Source organism: Gymnoscopelus microlampas (assembly GCF_963454915.1).
Source record: "Gymnoscopelus microlampas genome assembly, chromosome: 4".
In the NCBI taxonomy this organism is placed as follows: Eukaryota; Metazoa; Chordata; class Actinopteri; order Myctophiformes; family Myctophidae; genus Gymnoscopelus; species Gymnoscopelus microlampas.
The window spans coordinates 56135818-56152561 of record NC_139941.1 but is presented as its reverse complement, the minus strand read 5'-3'; the positions used below and the strand labels follow the sequence as shown (position 1 = coordinate 56152561).

The 16744-nt window shown below is 38.4% G+C and overlaps 1 protein-coding gene across 1 annotated transcript in view; it reads right to left on the bottom strand.

Moving 5' to 3' along the window:
* Nucleotides 1–6936: 6936 nt before the first annotated feature.
* Nucleotides 6937–16744, bottom strand: part of LOC311043346 (H-2 class II histocompatibility antigen, E-S beta chain-like) — a 111307-nt gene continuing 101499 nt past the window's right edge. The window contains exons 5-9 of the mRNA XM_084054560.1: nucleotides 10740–10956; nucleotides 9564–9631; nucleotides 8948–9061; nucleotides 8306–8365; nucleotides 6937–7809 (exon numbers count right to left, since the gene is read on the bottom strand). Of these exons, the coding sequence (XP_083910686.1) occupies nucleotides 8325–8365; nucleotides 8948–9061; nucleotides 9564–9631; nucleotides 10740–10956 (440 nt within the window). The 3' untranslated portion in view covers nucleotides 6937–7809; nucleotides 8306–8324. The remainder of the gene's footprint in view (nucleotides 7810–8305; nucleotides 8366–8947; nucleotides 9062–9563; nucleotides 9632–10739; nucleotides 10957–16744) is intronic.

Sequence of the window (16744 nt, the reverse complement as noted above, 5' to 3'; positions counted from 1 at the left end):
TCACCTAAACCTATGGTTATGAAACCCTCTGTCCTGGACTCTCACCTAAACCTATGGTTATGAAACCCTCTGTCCTGGACTCTCACCTAAACCTATGGTTATGCGTCACTGAAGTGAGTTGAGTTCATGATTCTCATATGTTGTATTTATTGGTTTTGTGATAATTGTAATAATGTTACAGTTCCCCTGTTTGCCTTGGAAACGTATAGATAAGTGTGTGTGTAATGCACAGTGCACACAATGCACTTATTGTAGAATTCAGTGAAATGCAGTAATCACTATGACCTATAGAATGTTGGTGTTATTATGTTTGGTTAGTACTCCATGTATTTAGTGGTAGCTACCCATCCTCACTGGAGTGTTAAGTTTGTCTATTAGGCCTAATGGTTCATCGTTAATTGTTGCGTTTAATGTGATGTCATTGTTGAATTGTATTTAATTATGTGTTTCTGTTTCTCATAGTATAACCATAACCGTGAAGTCTCATCAACTCCTTGCTCAAATCACAAATACTCATGTGTGCAACGGATAAATAAAAGGCTTAAACAGAACTCCACTTTGTCCATACATTCTTACCAATGTACCATGGTGATGTTGAATACCCTGTGAACCAGTCAAAACTACAACTCTTACAAGTGTATATAAAGAAAAAATGTTTTGCAAACATCTGCCTCCTGGTGGTGCTATAATAGAGCAATGTTAAAAGAGTGGCATTTGTTCCTCAACATAGTGCGAATGTGTCCTAAGTTTCAACGAAATCGGACGCTGTGTTGATGATTTGCATTTTGTTCAAAACGGGCTACTCCTACAAACGTCAGATGTCAATCCGATGTGTACCGCTTTGTGTGAAATGTGGGGCAGAAGTTCTGCTCTGGCAACCAGGGAGTGTGTTCACCGTTTAGACTGAAGACTATCTACAGTGTGTTGTGTTGTTGAAGGTATTGAGTAGTGATTGGCTGGGTGGGGTTTCCATCAACCACTTTTATGCACATTCTGGATTGTGTGCATAAAGCCCTGAATGGAAACACATTTGAAAAATATTTATATTTCCAAAAAAGGAAGAAACTGTTTTACACTTGAAGGAGGTGGATTTTGGGGCTTTATCGAAAAATGAAAATGGAGATGGAAACACAAAGCATTTAAGTCCCTATAATGCAATAATTGTCTTATTGGTAATGTTAGTGGGCCTGTATCATAAGTAGAAGTCGTGTTGGTTTTGAATACCGTCCACATGTCCAAACATGGCTATGTTTCAATTGTAGGTCTACCAATACATATATTCTTTTCAAATAAAAACATTCAAGATGTCTGAATGCCACTGTATATTCATGGACATGTTCTATAAAGCAGTGGTTCTCAAACTTTTTCATGTCAAGGACCCCTAAAATAATATGTATTTGGCCGCGGACCCCCATCTCAAAATATTCAGTTCCAGGGACCCCCATAAGCAAAGATGTGAGTTAAAAATGTTTGCTTTAAAAGTATATATATTCAAAGATTTGCACAGATTTTCACGATTTTTCAAAAATAGCAGATCTACAAGCTCATAGTGCGGCACTCGGTGCCGCACTATGAGCTTGTAGATCTGCTATTTTTGAATAGCCAAAGTATAGAATATGGACAAAGGGGTTACAATGATTGTGACACTTTATTAACAAATGTAGCTGGGGACCCCCTGGTACCCTGCCAAGGACCCCTGGGGGTCCCCGGACCCCACTTTGAGAACCAATGCTATAAAGTACACTTTAAGATAAGATCTTAATAAGATCATCTCATGATAATACTCATCTACATTAATATGTTTGAATGTGTGCAATTTGCAGCTCCATTAACTCACATTTTGCACTTATTCTCTGATACTTTGTGTCCTCATATGTAGCAGTTAATAACTTTATTCAACTTTAATAACTTGCATGCTCAGGTGGGCAACATAGGGAAGAACTGGTTTGGACCCAATTGTCTATAAGTTAATATGGTTCATGAATAGGACTGTTTCCAAGACATCCTGATTTGAAAGAAAGGTTTCACAGCCTCTGCACAACCAGCAGACTAGCAGCCCAATGGCCACCAGACATTATGTGGAAAACATGTTTCTGACTAAAACGCGTTAAAATGTATTTAATGTCCAACAGAGAAGACAATGTTACAGGGGGAGGGGCTAAAACTGAACTGAATTTTAGTTTTGACATTTCTAGACAGATTTAGAGGAATGTCTCATTTTAATTTAACATTAGAATGATAGGCTATTTGTCACACACAAAAAAACAACTCCACAAAGTGAATATTATTAATACAGAATGTGTTGCTATAACACTGGTGTGATTATTCAGTCTTAAACCTCAATATTTGCTCTTTTTCTCAATCACTTCCGAGAGAGAGAGAGAGAGAGAGAGAGAGATCAAAAAGTAGACAATCCGCCACAAGTATGACAGGACATAGGGCACAGCATAGCCCAACATAACAATACAATAAAGACAAAAACACAAAAGGGAACCAAATCCTAAAAGACTTCACACCAAATACATTTAATAGTAATAGATATATTATAATATAATATATATATATATATATATATATAAATATATATAATATTATAATAGTAATAGATATAGTAATCATCACATTATTGCTGCCAACAACCTCTCTACCATATAGAGCTCTACCGTTTGTACCCATCCCCTGTCTCCCAATTAGTATGGAGACTAACTGACATCCTCCTTCACTCCAATCAGTGGTGGGAAAAGTACTCACATTCTTTACTTAAAAGTACCAATACTGCAATATAAAAATACTCTGTTACAAGTAAAAGTCCAGAATTCAAAACGTACTCGAGTAAAAGTACAAAAGCATAGGCATCAAAATGTACTTAAAGGAGCAAAAGTAAAAGTGCTAAATGTTTGAAAATAGCAGATCTACAAGCTCACAACGCGTCGCGGTGCGACGCGTTGTGAGCTTGTAGATCGGCTATTTTCAAATAGCCTATGTATAAAATAAAATAGGGTTAAAGTGGTTAATGTATGTTTCATTATATCATAATGTATATCTGAAAAGTAACTAGTAACTAAAGTTTTCAAATAATTGCAGTGGAGTAAAAAGTACAATATTTGCCTCCGAGATAGTAGTGGAGTAGAAGTAAAAGTATTGGAAATTGGAAATACTCGAGTAAAGTACAAATACCTCAAAATTGTACTTAAGTACAGTACTTGAGTAAATGTACTTAGTTACTTTCCACCACTGACTCCAATACACAAGACGTTGCGTCACTCATCCCCTATGTGTGGCGCTAAGGGCAGCCATGCTTCTACAAAGTGGGACAAGGTACCCCGTAGAACATATGAGAGTCTCTCCAAGGGCATTAACCGTAGCACCTTTTCAAACCATAGTAGGACACTTGGAGGACTGTCATCCATCCATTTATTGAGAATTGACAACCGCGCAGCGTAGAACAAAGCTCGTACTAGATGTCGATGTTCCTTTTGTTACTATGGTATTTATGTCTGCCCCTAGAACATAATGGAGTGGATTTAAGGGTATTTTAATTCCAATCAGTTAAAGAATTTCATTTTGAATGGATACCCAGAAGGGTCTGATTTGTGGACAAGTCCAGATCATATGGCTATAAGTACCTTGTCCACTTTTGCACCTAGGACATAGGGGAGAGCATAGGGGATCATATTTACTCCTTATTACTGGGGAGACATGTAGCTTGTGTATTATTTTATATTGGGTTTCATAAGACTTGTTAGAGCACGTTATTTTCTTTGCATTAAGTAGTATGTTACGCCATCATCCCCTCATCTATTTGTAGTTGAAGATGGTTTTCCCAGAATACTTTACTGTTATTAGTTGATGCTTTTTCTACCTGGAACAGACTCTCGTAAAGAACTTTGAAAGAATACTTTGGGTATTCAAAAATAGCAGATCTACAAGCTCATAGTGCGGCACCGAGTGCCACGCTATGAGCTTGTATTCAAAAATAGCAGATATACAAGCTCAGATATAGCAGTTATACAAGCTCAGAACGCGTCGCAACTATTTTCAAAGAAAAAATGCAACATTAAGAAATAAAGCCAAATAAGCAACTACACTTTGGAAATAAGCTAAAAAGAAACACAACCACCGATATTTTTTACAAGCAACTCGCTTATAATAAGCGGACACAGCAACACTGGTTGACTTTTGAAACGTTTGTTTCAGAGAGAGAGAGAGAGAGAGAGAGAGAGAGAGAGAGAGAGAGAGAGAGAGAGAGAGAGAGAGAGAGAGAGAGAGAGAGAGAGAGAGAGAGAGAGAGAGAGAGAGAGAGAGAGAGAGAGAGAGAGAGAAATACAGAGAAATTGAGAATGATTTAATGTCAATCATTAGCGTCCTGTCTCGGTCTCGTGCATATATCACGGGAGCCTTTCACGGTTGGAATAAAAACAAATGTATGTATTGGGTCGGGATCACATCGTGGTGAAATATCTTGGAATCAGTGAACCCCCTGATTAAGAGGACAATTCTTTCAACATAAAACGCTGTATTCAAGTTCAGGAGAGTTTAGTAAAGACAATGATCTTCAGGTAGGACATGGAAAGGACACATGGTTCAGCACACCTGGGGAAAAAAACACATGTGGTGAATGTGGAGGTTGGCTTCTCTTGTATTTTCTCTTAACAGACAGTTAAAATAAAATACTGTATGAGTGAAATAAGAAAACATGAGGCCAAAATATGTTTCTTATTCCTTTATTGATATTGTGACATTCCATTCAAACCAAGCAAATTAAAGCCAAAATCTAACATCTGAACTTCAAACCATTCATGATCAGGGGTGCAGATCCCAGGGGGGAAGGAGGGGACATGTCTGACATGTTCCTCCAATAAACTGTTTTAAATAAATTATATAATTTAAAATCTATATTTGATAGAAGCTGATTCCACTTTTGAAATCATTCTCACATACAGTAAACACAATACTTTGTGAAGGTTTTGTTTTTGACACCGTGTGTCCTGATCATCAACAATTGACACATAAATGAATCCACAAGCTTCATCATCTTCATCATCATCACTTGTCCACAGAGCTGTTAACTAGTTTAATGAGTGAAGTTCAGCCAATATGAACGGATAGAAACACAACAGTGGAGCTGAAAAACGGAAAGATAAATAGTACTGACCAAGGAATATCTAAACTGTCTGAATTAAACACATATTGTGTGTGTGTGTGTGTGTGTGTGTGTGTGTGTGTGTGTGTGTGTGTGTGTGTGTGTGTGTGTGTGTGTGTGTGTGTGTGTGTGTGTGTGTGTGTGTGTGTGTGTGTGTGTGTGTGTGTGTGTGTGTGTGTGTGTGTGTGTGTAGTGCTGTGTTGTCCATTTTAACTCATCAACATTAAATCAGATAAACAGACAAACCTAAACATTGTAAATATCATTAACTCAGTGTGTCCTGTCAGACCCCCTGCTGTGCAGAGGTCATCTGACTGTTTAGTTTAGATTTCTCAAATAATTTGAATTCAAATACATTTATTGGACTATTTATGTTTAGTTATGCTGCAGGACCACGTTCTAAACAAGTGTTTCATTACGCTTTAATGTGTTCTCCTGGGTTTAAGTTGTTTTGTGATTTTGCTTGTATATCTTTGACCAAAATCTAATCAAATCAAATCTAAAATGATTTGAATGAATGTGAAAGAATCAATGTTTGTAAAACCTGCAGTTAAACATGGAGGCATGTTCATGTGTTTGTAGTTAAATCATGTGATGTCAACCTCTAATGGATTATTTACATCATAACATTATAGTTTGTTTCATGCATTGAACATGGATTTGGTGTTTTGTTTTTTATACCAAATGTCAGACAAACTGTAATCATTGTGAACATTATTAGTTAGTTTAAAATCCTAGCGTTAACTCTATGTTGGGGATGTTATTGATGAGAAGATTCCTTGTTTGTGGTTCCCTCCTAAGTTGTAATGAGATCTGCTCCCCTGCTCATGATTACATATAAATCATTACTTAATATACATGATTGCATGTCATCAGTGTTTCACATTAATTTCCTAGACTGTGGTAACCGACCATTGTCTAATTTGGTTGGACGAGGGTCCACCCATCACCTCAGACCACCCTAGAGGGCTCAGGTCCACCCATCACCTCAGACCACCCTAGAGGGCTCAGGTCCACCCATCACCTCAGAACACCCTAGAGGGTCCAGGTCCACCCATCACAGGGAAACAGTGATGTCATAATGATCATAACACATTCATTATCACACATTATAAATTATTACATAATAAATGACTTATGGTCAATTATAAAATAATAAAACCTTTTTCACAAACATGGCTGACTGACTTCCATTCAGACGGATATTAATACATCCTCCTATAATTCCACAAACCTCTGAGAGCAAAAATGTGTGCCCGGTTCTTCTCACTGCCTGGAGCAAAATTGATCTAATTTTGCACACAGCCATTGCCCATTACCATCTGAACGCAACTGCGAAGCCCTTTTTTCAATATTAAAACAAATCTCAGCTTATTATTAGCGTGAGAAACAAGCAGCAAGGTCTATGAAAACAAGCCCAAACAAAGCGCAACATACAAGCAACAAGGTCAACGAAAAGAAGGCCACCCGAAGCTCCTTCACACATATACATTGCCTGGAACACAGCAGATCTACAAGCTCACAACGCGTCCCAACACCCACCTGCACTTTCACAACCAACGGCAAAAACACACTACCACCAATATTCCCCCTCAACCGCTTACAACAATAGGCGAACATGGCAACATGTGGGGAGGGGGGCATACTTTCGCCTGCGCACTTCACCGGGTATGGTCTAGTTTATTTAACGTTTTAATATAGTTTATTACACGGCTTGGTTGAATGCTTGATTCTGATTGGTCACTCACTGAATTCAGCGGTCTTCTTTTGCTTAATGACCTCTGAACTCAATAACAGACTGTTGTCTAATCAAAGATATTGATTCTATTTTATCAACACTTCCCCTTGTTTTCTGAGGCGAGCGTGTTGTACTGGACACACCTGGCATAAATTAATGGAATACTTTCATTATCGTAAGCAATGAAATCCTTTGTTTTGTTACTTTTGGGTCGATTGATTAATTTCTTTATTACGTAGCCGTGTAATAAGCAGGATAATCAATGGGGAGCAGGTTATTATTGAGAAATAAAGCCCTTCAGGGTGATAAAGACCCTCTGCTAGCGTGTCTAATCATCCTGTCTGGGTTTATTTCTCAATAATGACCGGCTCCTCATTGATTATCACTTTGTGTAGAACTCAGTACAAGTGTTGTCACTGACATGTTATGTTTGTGTTTTCTGACCACAGACACTATAACAGTTATTTGATGAATCTCCCCACACTAATTATCCTTAGCATTTTGTTTAAAACACACATCTGTGAAAAAACTTGATGATGTCATCATTGTGCTGCTGTTATGACTATTTAAAAGCTTGATGATGTCATCATTGTGCTGCTGTTATGACTATTTAAAAGCTTGATGATGTCATCATTGTGCTGCTTTTATGACTATTTAAAAGCTTGATGATGTCATCATTGTGCTGCTGTTATGACTATTTAAAAGCTTGATGATGTCATCATTGTGCTGCTTTTATGACTATTTAAAAGCTTGATGATGTCATCATTGTGCTGCTGTTATGACTATTTAAAAGCTTGATGATGTCATCATTGTGCTGCTGTTATGACTATTAATATTTAAAAGCTGATTGGACAAACATATATGTCCTCCTCTCTCCACCAGGGGGCAGCGATGACTCTCTGCTTCTCTGAAAACACACCCAGGTGTTCTGTGAAAAGACAATAAAGCAATAAGAATCAGAATGTATTAACTGTGTGAACATGTTAACACTTTAGAACAACCTTCCCTTATATTCAATGAACTGAATCATTGTAAAGTCTGGTGATGCAAGGTTATGCTGACTCTCTCACTGCGCCTCGCCATTGTGCCTCGTTAAACATGTTTATATTTGATTCATGAATATTTGATTGATGAATCAATACATCTGACCACATTGTCATCAGTGTCGTCTGATACAACTTTAAATTGTTTGATTATTACATTTGATTATTAGCTTCATTATGATAAGAAATTAAATGAGTTATATCTCTGAAAATCAATGTTCAAAGTAGTTGAATAAGTGAATTAATTCAGTAGTTTGTATTAGTATCCTAGTCTAGTTGTTTCACTTCTTACACCAGCATGTTGTTTTGTGAATGTGTTCTATTTTATACACTTTTATACATTTTAAATAAAAGTGAATTAAAAAGAAAGAGGAAATGAACCTGGGTGTGTGGGAGGAGTCTAAAGATCGTCATTGGTTGTTGTCGGCACCAGAATACGACCTGATAGAAGAAGAGAGACAGTTAAAACACACAGACAGACAGACAGACAGACAGACAGACAGACAGACAGACAGACAGACTCTGTTAAAGGGACACTGCAAACGGTCTGGGAAATGTAGTCTTTGGGTCGTTTGACCTGTTTCTAGTGTTTATATTGTGTTACTCTTTGGGTAAATGTGTACATTTACACCTTCAGTCGAAGCTTCATATCCATATGAGTAAAACGCCAGGGTGGTGTGTTTATTTTTGGAACACAGTTCTTATATGAAGCGATCTAAGATTCCCCAATGAGGATATCAACACAAAAGGTAAAGCCATGAACCTGCGGAATGCGCCCTCTACTGGCAGTGACGTCAGGACTTCGGTGCTCTATATAAACCAGTTTAGGTTGTGGCTTTACATGTTTGTTTGTTTGTTTGTTTGTTTGTTTGTTTGCATTTCTGTGAGGGTTCCACGTGTCATGTGATCCTCTGTTGATCTGACCTCATTTCTTCCACTGGTAGTATACTAATTAATTAAGCATGTTAATTAAACATGTTAATTAAACATGTAATCAACATGTTAATTAAACATGCTAATCACCTCGTTTCTTCCACTGGAAGTAGATGAATCCAGACAGGAACAAGACCAGACCCAGAACCAGACCTGATGCTCCCATGGCCACCTTGTTCTTCACTGACTCTGGCATGGAGAAATCTGTCAACACAAATATTATAATATTATAATAATGATATGATATGATATGATATGATATGATATGATATGATATGATATGATATGATATTATATTATTACAGTAGATTAAAAGACCTTGTTCTTCACTGACTCTGGCATAGAGTCATCTGACAATAATATGACAACAACCAAACACAGTATGTGATATAAGACAGAGTAGACATGTGGATGTGGGAGCAGCCATTAGTAAACAAAGATGATGTACCTCATCTAGACAAGACACTTATAAGCTCTAAGTAGGTGAGGCTCCTGTCATGACCTTCTTATTAGAATGGTTACTTTTTAGTAGTTTAAGTTTTCATGTATTTGTATTGTTTTTTTATGGAGTGCTGTTTTTACTTTATGTAAAACAAATATACCTTCAGGTACAAATAGAGAATAATCCTTTAACCCTTAAAACCAGAGTGTAGTGTAACACATTACAGTAGATTACAGTAGAGTACAGTAGATTACAGTAACTGACCCCAGTCCATCTTGATAGGCGCGGTCAGGCTGGGATGTTCCACCATGCATGTGACCTTCTCTCCTGATCTGTAACACACACACACACACACACACACACACACACACACACACACACACACACACACACACACACACACACACACACACACACACACACACACACTACAATTAGGCACCATAGCATTAGGCCGTTATATGCAATAAGATAAGTTTATATTGATATTTTCTCTGCCTAAAATAATCATGACGTGCGTGTGTCCTCAAGTAGAATGTGTGTCCATGTGGATCTGCTCAGAGCTGAAGCGGCCCCTCCTCCCCGCCCGGTCTGGCAGTGAGTGAGCAGCTGTTAATTAGCACTAACATTAGGACAGGTTGTGAAAGTAGACGATCTACACGCTGAAACGCCCCGCGATTCAACACATTGATCCATTGATCTTTGTTAAAGAGGTGGTGCCATGGTTTTGCACGTTTTTCATGTGTCTATAAAAAACATACCCCCCCCCCTCATTATCATAACACAACAGGTGTGGGCATGAGGAGGAGGAGGGACTAGGACAGGTGGGTGGTGCTAAGGTGGTGGAGGAGGTGCTAAGGTGAGAACTAGGTATACTTAATGAACTGGAGGCGTGTCCACATAAGAACATAATTTTAACACTTTCGGTACACTTTTTTTGAAAAACATCTTCCTCCTAGTAAAACCATAATACCTGATGATTATGTTTTAGAGGGGGAAAAAATCACTGAAAACCACGGCACCCTGTCTTTAATATTTAGTTTTTTTGAGAAAAAAAAACTTTTTGACTATGTTTGTGTAGGAGCGTGAATGCCCCGCTGGGCTCTCCTCCGCTCTAGTGTTTATTGTGTATTCCACTATTCCCTCCCCAATGCAGGAAAAATAGGATGGTAAGTGGCAGGAGAAACTTAGTAACGAGATACACACGTAATAGCGTATTCCTCTGTGTGTATTCATGTATAACACGCTCGTGCGCGGGTCTCTGTGTGCGTTCGCCATGCGTGCACGACGAACGCGTGTGTCTGCGTGATTTAATATTAACCTACCAATCAATGGGCCATTTTCAGCAAGTGAGTAACACTTGTTTTATTTTTAAAGAATATATGTATAGGTGTCTATTAGGTGTGTATTTCTATGTATAGGTGTCTGTTAGGTGTGTACCTGGGTGTGTACTCCAGGTAGGAGTGGTACTGGTAGTACCAGTCTCCATCAGACACATCGGCATAGGAGAGACCAGAGGTCAAAGGTTCTTGACCTCTCCACCAGGTCACCAGGATCACTTTAGGATAGAAGTCGTAGCTGCTGCACCTCAGCATGTGAGTGTGTTCACCACGACGAGGGGGAGTCTCTGACTTCAGTCTCACTTTGGGCTCCACTCCTAAAAAAGATGATTATTATTATTATTATTACCCTTATTATTACCCTTATTATTATTATTATACCAGTCATAGGAAAATGTCATTATCATCACTCAGATCAGCTAACACAGGGAAGCTGTCAGAACCTTCCCTAAAACACCCCAGAGTTACAGAGTAAACCAAGCAATATAATTTAATGAAGTGTATAGAGGTGTGTTTTCGCCTGCATGGTTCTTTTTTTAAAGGGAATTACTCTATTTTAGGTAGGTCTTTATATGTAGGTGAAAACACACTGAAATAGATCTATATGTTTCATTTATACTCTGTGTACGATGTTGACATCCATAGACTTATTAAAGAGAATGGACTAAGGCCACACCTCTGGTTTCTACAGACCGAAAATGAAGCTGATTGTTCTGGAATTTGAAATCCGCCATCTTTAATATATGCCAAAAAGTAACCGGGAACAGGAACCGGAAATCAATCCCTAAAGAATGCTATTGGTTGGGTAGCTTGTCAATCAAGAGCGGGGGCGGGGAATGAATGCTATTGGCTGTGTAGCTTGTCAATCAAATCATCCCGCCCATCCTACAGCATACCCTACTTTATCGTCAATTTTAAAATAAATGGGACCATAATTTAGCAAAACACATATCATGATGATTGAAAGGAGACTTTAAACTAGTGACTGGAAGCATATAGTATTTATAACAATGTTTATTAAGGTAAGAAAATCAAGTCTAAAGTTCGTCAAAAACTCATCCGCTTACATTGACAGAATATTCTTTCTTGCACCAGCAGGGGAACAGTGAAACTACAGCTTCAGTATTAGAGTCAATGTAAAAATGTCAAACTGGCCCCTTGGTGACACCACATGTTGTGAGCTTGTAGATCTGCTATTTCCACTGTGTGACAGTGTGTTAGGATACAGTATAAATCAGACTTTAGTGTTTAAGAGGATCTGAAATGTTTCTCAGAATATTAACCCATTCAATCCGGGAACGCATCTGTGTCATTTTAGATTTCTTTGGCTTTTCAAAACTAGCAGATCTACAAGCTCATAGCGCGGCACCGAGTGCCGCGCTCTGAGCTTGTAGATCAGCTATTTTTTTAAATCGTGAGAATGTTTGCAAATATATGTTGTTCCAGGGACCCCCAGAAGCAAAGATTTGAGTTACAAATGTTCCCTTTAAAATATATACATTCAAAGGTTTTCACAAATGTTCACGATTTTTCTAAAATAGCAGATCTACAAGCTCATAGTGCGGCACTCAGTGCCGCGCTATGAGCTTGTATATCTGCTATTTTTGAATAGCCAAAGAAATCTGAAATGACAGAGATGCGTCCCCGGATTGAATGTTTTTTTAGAGAGGGATAGTGAAAATAGGCTGACAGGAAATGGGGAGAGAGATGGGGGGTGACATGCAGCAAAGGTCGTCGGGAACGGGAGTCGAACCCGCGACACGCTGTCAGGCTGGCATTGCAGCCTAGGGTGCCTGTGCCGCCACGCTACGGCCCAGACCAAGGGATGTTTTATAATCATTATCACATCAATATTAACACCATTAATCATCTCTGAATAGAATTATTTATTATGATGTCATGTTATAGTTTATGAGGTGATGAGTGTTGAGTGCTGCTCTGAGATCAGCTCACCTCTCTTGTTCAGAACACGGGGGTAGTAGATCTCAATGTTGTATTTGCAGAATCTCTCTCGTTCTGCTCTCCTATAAGCCAGTTGCGTAGGATCTTTATTGAGGCGCTCTGCGTTCTTCAAACCAAGCTCAGTGTATCCAACATACTGATCTACTCTACTGTCCCACCTGAGGATCTCATCACCATCAAAATTCCATGTGTATATGTACTGTATGTCCTTCAGCTCACTGGAGTTAAACATACAGCGGTGAGCCGAATAGAACACATATCCATCTGGAAATAGACAATTAAAAATGTCATTAATGTTCAGTTTTATTATCATCTGTACAATATCAACACTAGGCTAAATGCCCCCTATTGGCCAAATATGTCACTAAAATAAAGTCTAAAATAGGTGCATGTGCGTGTGCGTCTGTCTGTCTGTCTGTCTGTCTGTCTGTCTGTGTGTGTGTGCGTGTGCGTGTGCGTGTGTGTGTGCGTGTGCGCGCGCGTGTGTGTGTGTGTGTGTGTGTGTAATAGGAGGAAGGCGGGGCTACTAGAAGCACGTGGTGGAAAAAGTACTCAAATTCTGCAATATAGAAATACTCTGTTACAAGTAAAAGTCCAGAAATCAAATGTACTTGAGTGAAAGTACAAAAGTATTGGTATGAAAATATACTTAAAGTATCGAAAGTAAAAGTACTCATTGTGCAGAATGTCCCATTTCAAGTTTTAAAATGTATGAAAATCCTTTGAAAATAGCAGATCTACAAGCTCACACTGCAAGCTCAAAATGTGTCACATCACGACGCATTGTGAGCTTGTAGATCTTCTATTTTTCAAATGGCCAAAATGTATATAGGGCTTAAGTGGTTAATGTATGTTTTGTAATAATAATCAGAATCTACAAAGTAACTAGTAACTAAAGTTTTAAAGTAAATGTAGTGGAGTAAAAGTACAATATTTGGATCAGAGATGTAGTGGAGTAGAAGTAAAAGTATTGAAAACTGGAAAGACTCAAGTAAAGTACAAATACCTAAAAAATGTACTTAAGTACAGTACTTAAGTAAATCTACTCAGTTACTTTCCACCACTGCTAGCAGCCCACACACTGACTGTAACTCACTGTGAGAGACGAGGGAGCGTCTTCAGGTGAATGGGACAAGTGATTAAGAACCATTGTAAAAAACTAATTAAAGCACGTAACGGGCTAGCCCCGCCTTTCCTCAATGACCTCATCAAAGACCCCTAAGGTCGACTAACTAAAGGTCTAGAGGTGACCGAGCCTTCACTGTGGCCGCCTCGAGGCTCTGTAATAGCTTTCCTTTTAATATAAGAGCCTCTCAGTCCATAGACATTTATAAATCACTATTTAAGACCTACTTCTTTTCCCTGGCCTTTGAACACAGTTAAACAGTTACATCACAACCATTGTCTCTACCTCACTATGTTCTGCTATGCATTTTTAATCGCTGCTTGTATTTTGTATTTTTGCACTGTATGAACTGTAACATTGTTGTTTTTTGATGTGTTGTGCCTCTTTGGTTGGCCTTGGTCATTGTAATGTGCTCTATAAATAACATTTGAGTTGAGTTGAGTGTCATTTTTGCATTTCTTTGGCTATTCAAAAATAGCAAATATACAAGCTCAGTGTGGCACGATCGGTGCCGCGATATGAGCTTGTAGATCTGCTATTTTTGAAAAATCATGAAAGTTTGTGCAAATCTTTGAATATATACTGCTCTAAATAATGAAGGGAACACTTTGATCCCTTAATTCTTTTGAGCAGTTTGTGTTAGCAGTATGTACACAGTTCATGAAAACTAAATAAATAAGGGATCAAAGTGTTCCCTACATTTCTTTGAGCAGTTATATTTACTTTTAAAGCGGACATTTGTAACTCAAATCTTTGCTTCTGGGGATTCTACAAATGTCTTCTAAATCCTAACAGATCCAAAAATATATATATAGCAGATGTACAAGCTCATAGCGCGGCACTCGGTGTCGTGCTATGAGCTTGTAGATCTGCTATTTTTGAACAGTCAAAGAAATCTAAAATGACAGATATGTGTTCCCGGATTGAATGGGTTAAACATTTTCATTCATGTTAAATATATTCAACCGTTTTAGTTAATAACTATTGTGTTCATAGTATTCATGTACCTTTCACTGGTGGTTTCTTCAAGGCAGTGAGAATGGTGTCCAGCTGTTCTTTGCAGTAGTGCTGATCAGCCACAGCTCTTCCATAACCTCCTGCAGAGGTGAATGGATCTGCAAACGGAGGCAGAGGGTACACCATCTTCCCTTTGTTGTAGTCTGCGTACGCCATCACTTCACCATCCAGTGCATCCATGTCCTCTTTATATGAGTCTTTAACTGCGTCTGAACAGCCAATGAGTTGAATGTACTCATGGAACACTGGAAATACAACAAAGATGACATTAAATACAACAACAAACTTCTTCATCATCATCATCATCATCATCATCACCATCATCATCATGTTAAACAGTCATGTTTGGTTCTAAAGGTGAATATTAGAAGTATCTTCCTGTCAAACATTTATTCAACAGATTTAAATGTTTTTATAATATTATGAAACAGATTCATAATGATTTATTTCAGGATGTGAACATAACATTATATAATATAATGTAATATAATATACAGTGGTGGAAAAAGCACTCTAATCTTTTACTTAAGTAAAAGTATCACAGCTCACAATGCGTCATACGACGCTTGTAGATCTGCTATATTCTAATGGTCTAAATGTATATAGGGCTGAAGTGTATGTTTTGTAATCAAAATATACAAAGTAACTAGTAACTAAAGTTTTCAAATAATAAAATACTGAAAATTGGTACTCCAGTAAAGTAAAAATACCTAAACATTGTACTTAAGTACAGTGCTTGAGTAAATAGAATCAGCATGTGTGTGTGTGTGTGTGTGTGTGTGTGTGTGTGTGTGTGTGTGTGTGTGTGTGTGTGCGTGTCGTGTGCGTGTGCGTGTGTGTGCGTGCGTGCGTGCGTGCGTGCGTGCGTGTGTGTGTGTGTGTTATGCAAGGGATAATGCATGGGGAGGTAGTCATTATTGAAATTTAAAGCCCGACAGGGCGATTAACCACCGAGGCGCAGCCGAGGTGGTTTATTACACGGCTACTTAATAAATACATAAATACATTTACCCAAAAGTAACAACAAAACGAAGTATTTCCTTGCTTACGGCAATGAAAGTATTCCATAAGTATTGGGCTGGGCGGACAAGTTCGCCTCGCAAAAACAAATGACGAAATGGAAAAAAAACTCGCCCCAAAACACACTCGCCCCCCATTCTATTTACTGCCGATTTGCCTGTAATACCGCCGGATTTGCCCCGGGGCGACTGTGTTTTGGGGCGAGCGTTTTGGTATTCCCCCGTTGTTGTGCCACGATAAACAAGGAAGCGCAGTGGATCAAATAGAATGACTTCTCGGTTATTGCATCGTCTATTTCTCACTTCAAATGTTTTCAAAAACATTCTTGAGAGCAACGTTTAGTTGTAAATGACATTGTTTGTTTGTTTGTTTACATGGCTGTCATGTTGGATAAAGCATATAACCAAGCAGCACAGGTTGACATGAGCAGGTGTTCTGAGTCTCTGATTACACAGCGGTCCGTTATAGAGCTCATCGGTCATTATCCAGAAATAATGACCGATGACTGACCAATCAGAATCGAGCATTCAACCAAGCCGTGTAATAATAGAGTGTATTGCTCATAAGTCAGGTTGCACAGTGTAAAATAATTGATCCAAAGCCTGTTGGTTCGGGCCTTAATTGAGGCTGAGCTACCGCTTACCAATGTTATTATAAATAATAACACTATGAATAAACTGTATGTATATTTGATATATCAATATAACAGTATGTTATTAAGTATATAATCAACAGATATAATGTTTATTTATATTAATAACAATATAGATTTCATTCATCAAAAGTTAAAGTATGTATAACAATATGTGTTTAATAATATAAACATAAATATACATGCATTATATATAACCAGAGTACGTGTTGGAAAGGTCAAATATGTCAGGCTGCCCTGCTAGAAGGCATGGAGCCTTTGATCTATGTCAGGCTGCCCTGGGCCCTTTGATCTGCTTAATGAGAGCTAATTAAGACACACCTGCTAG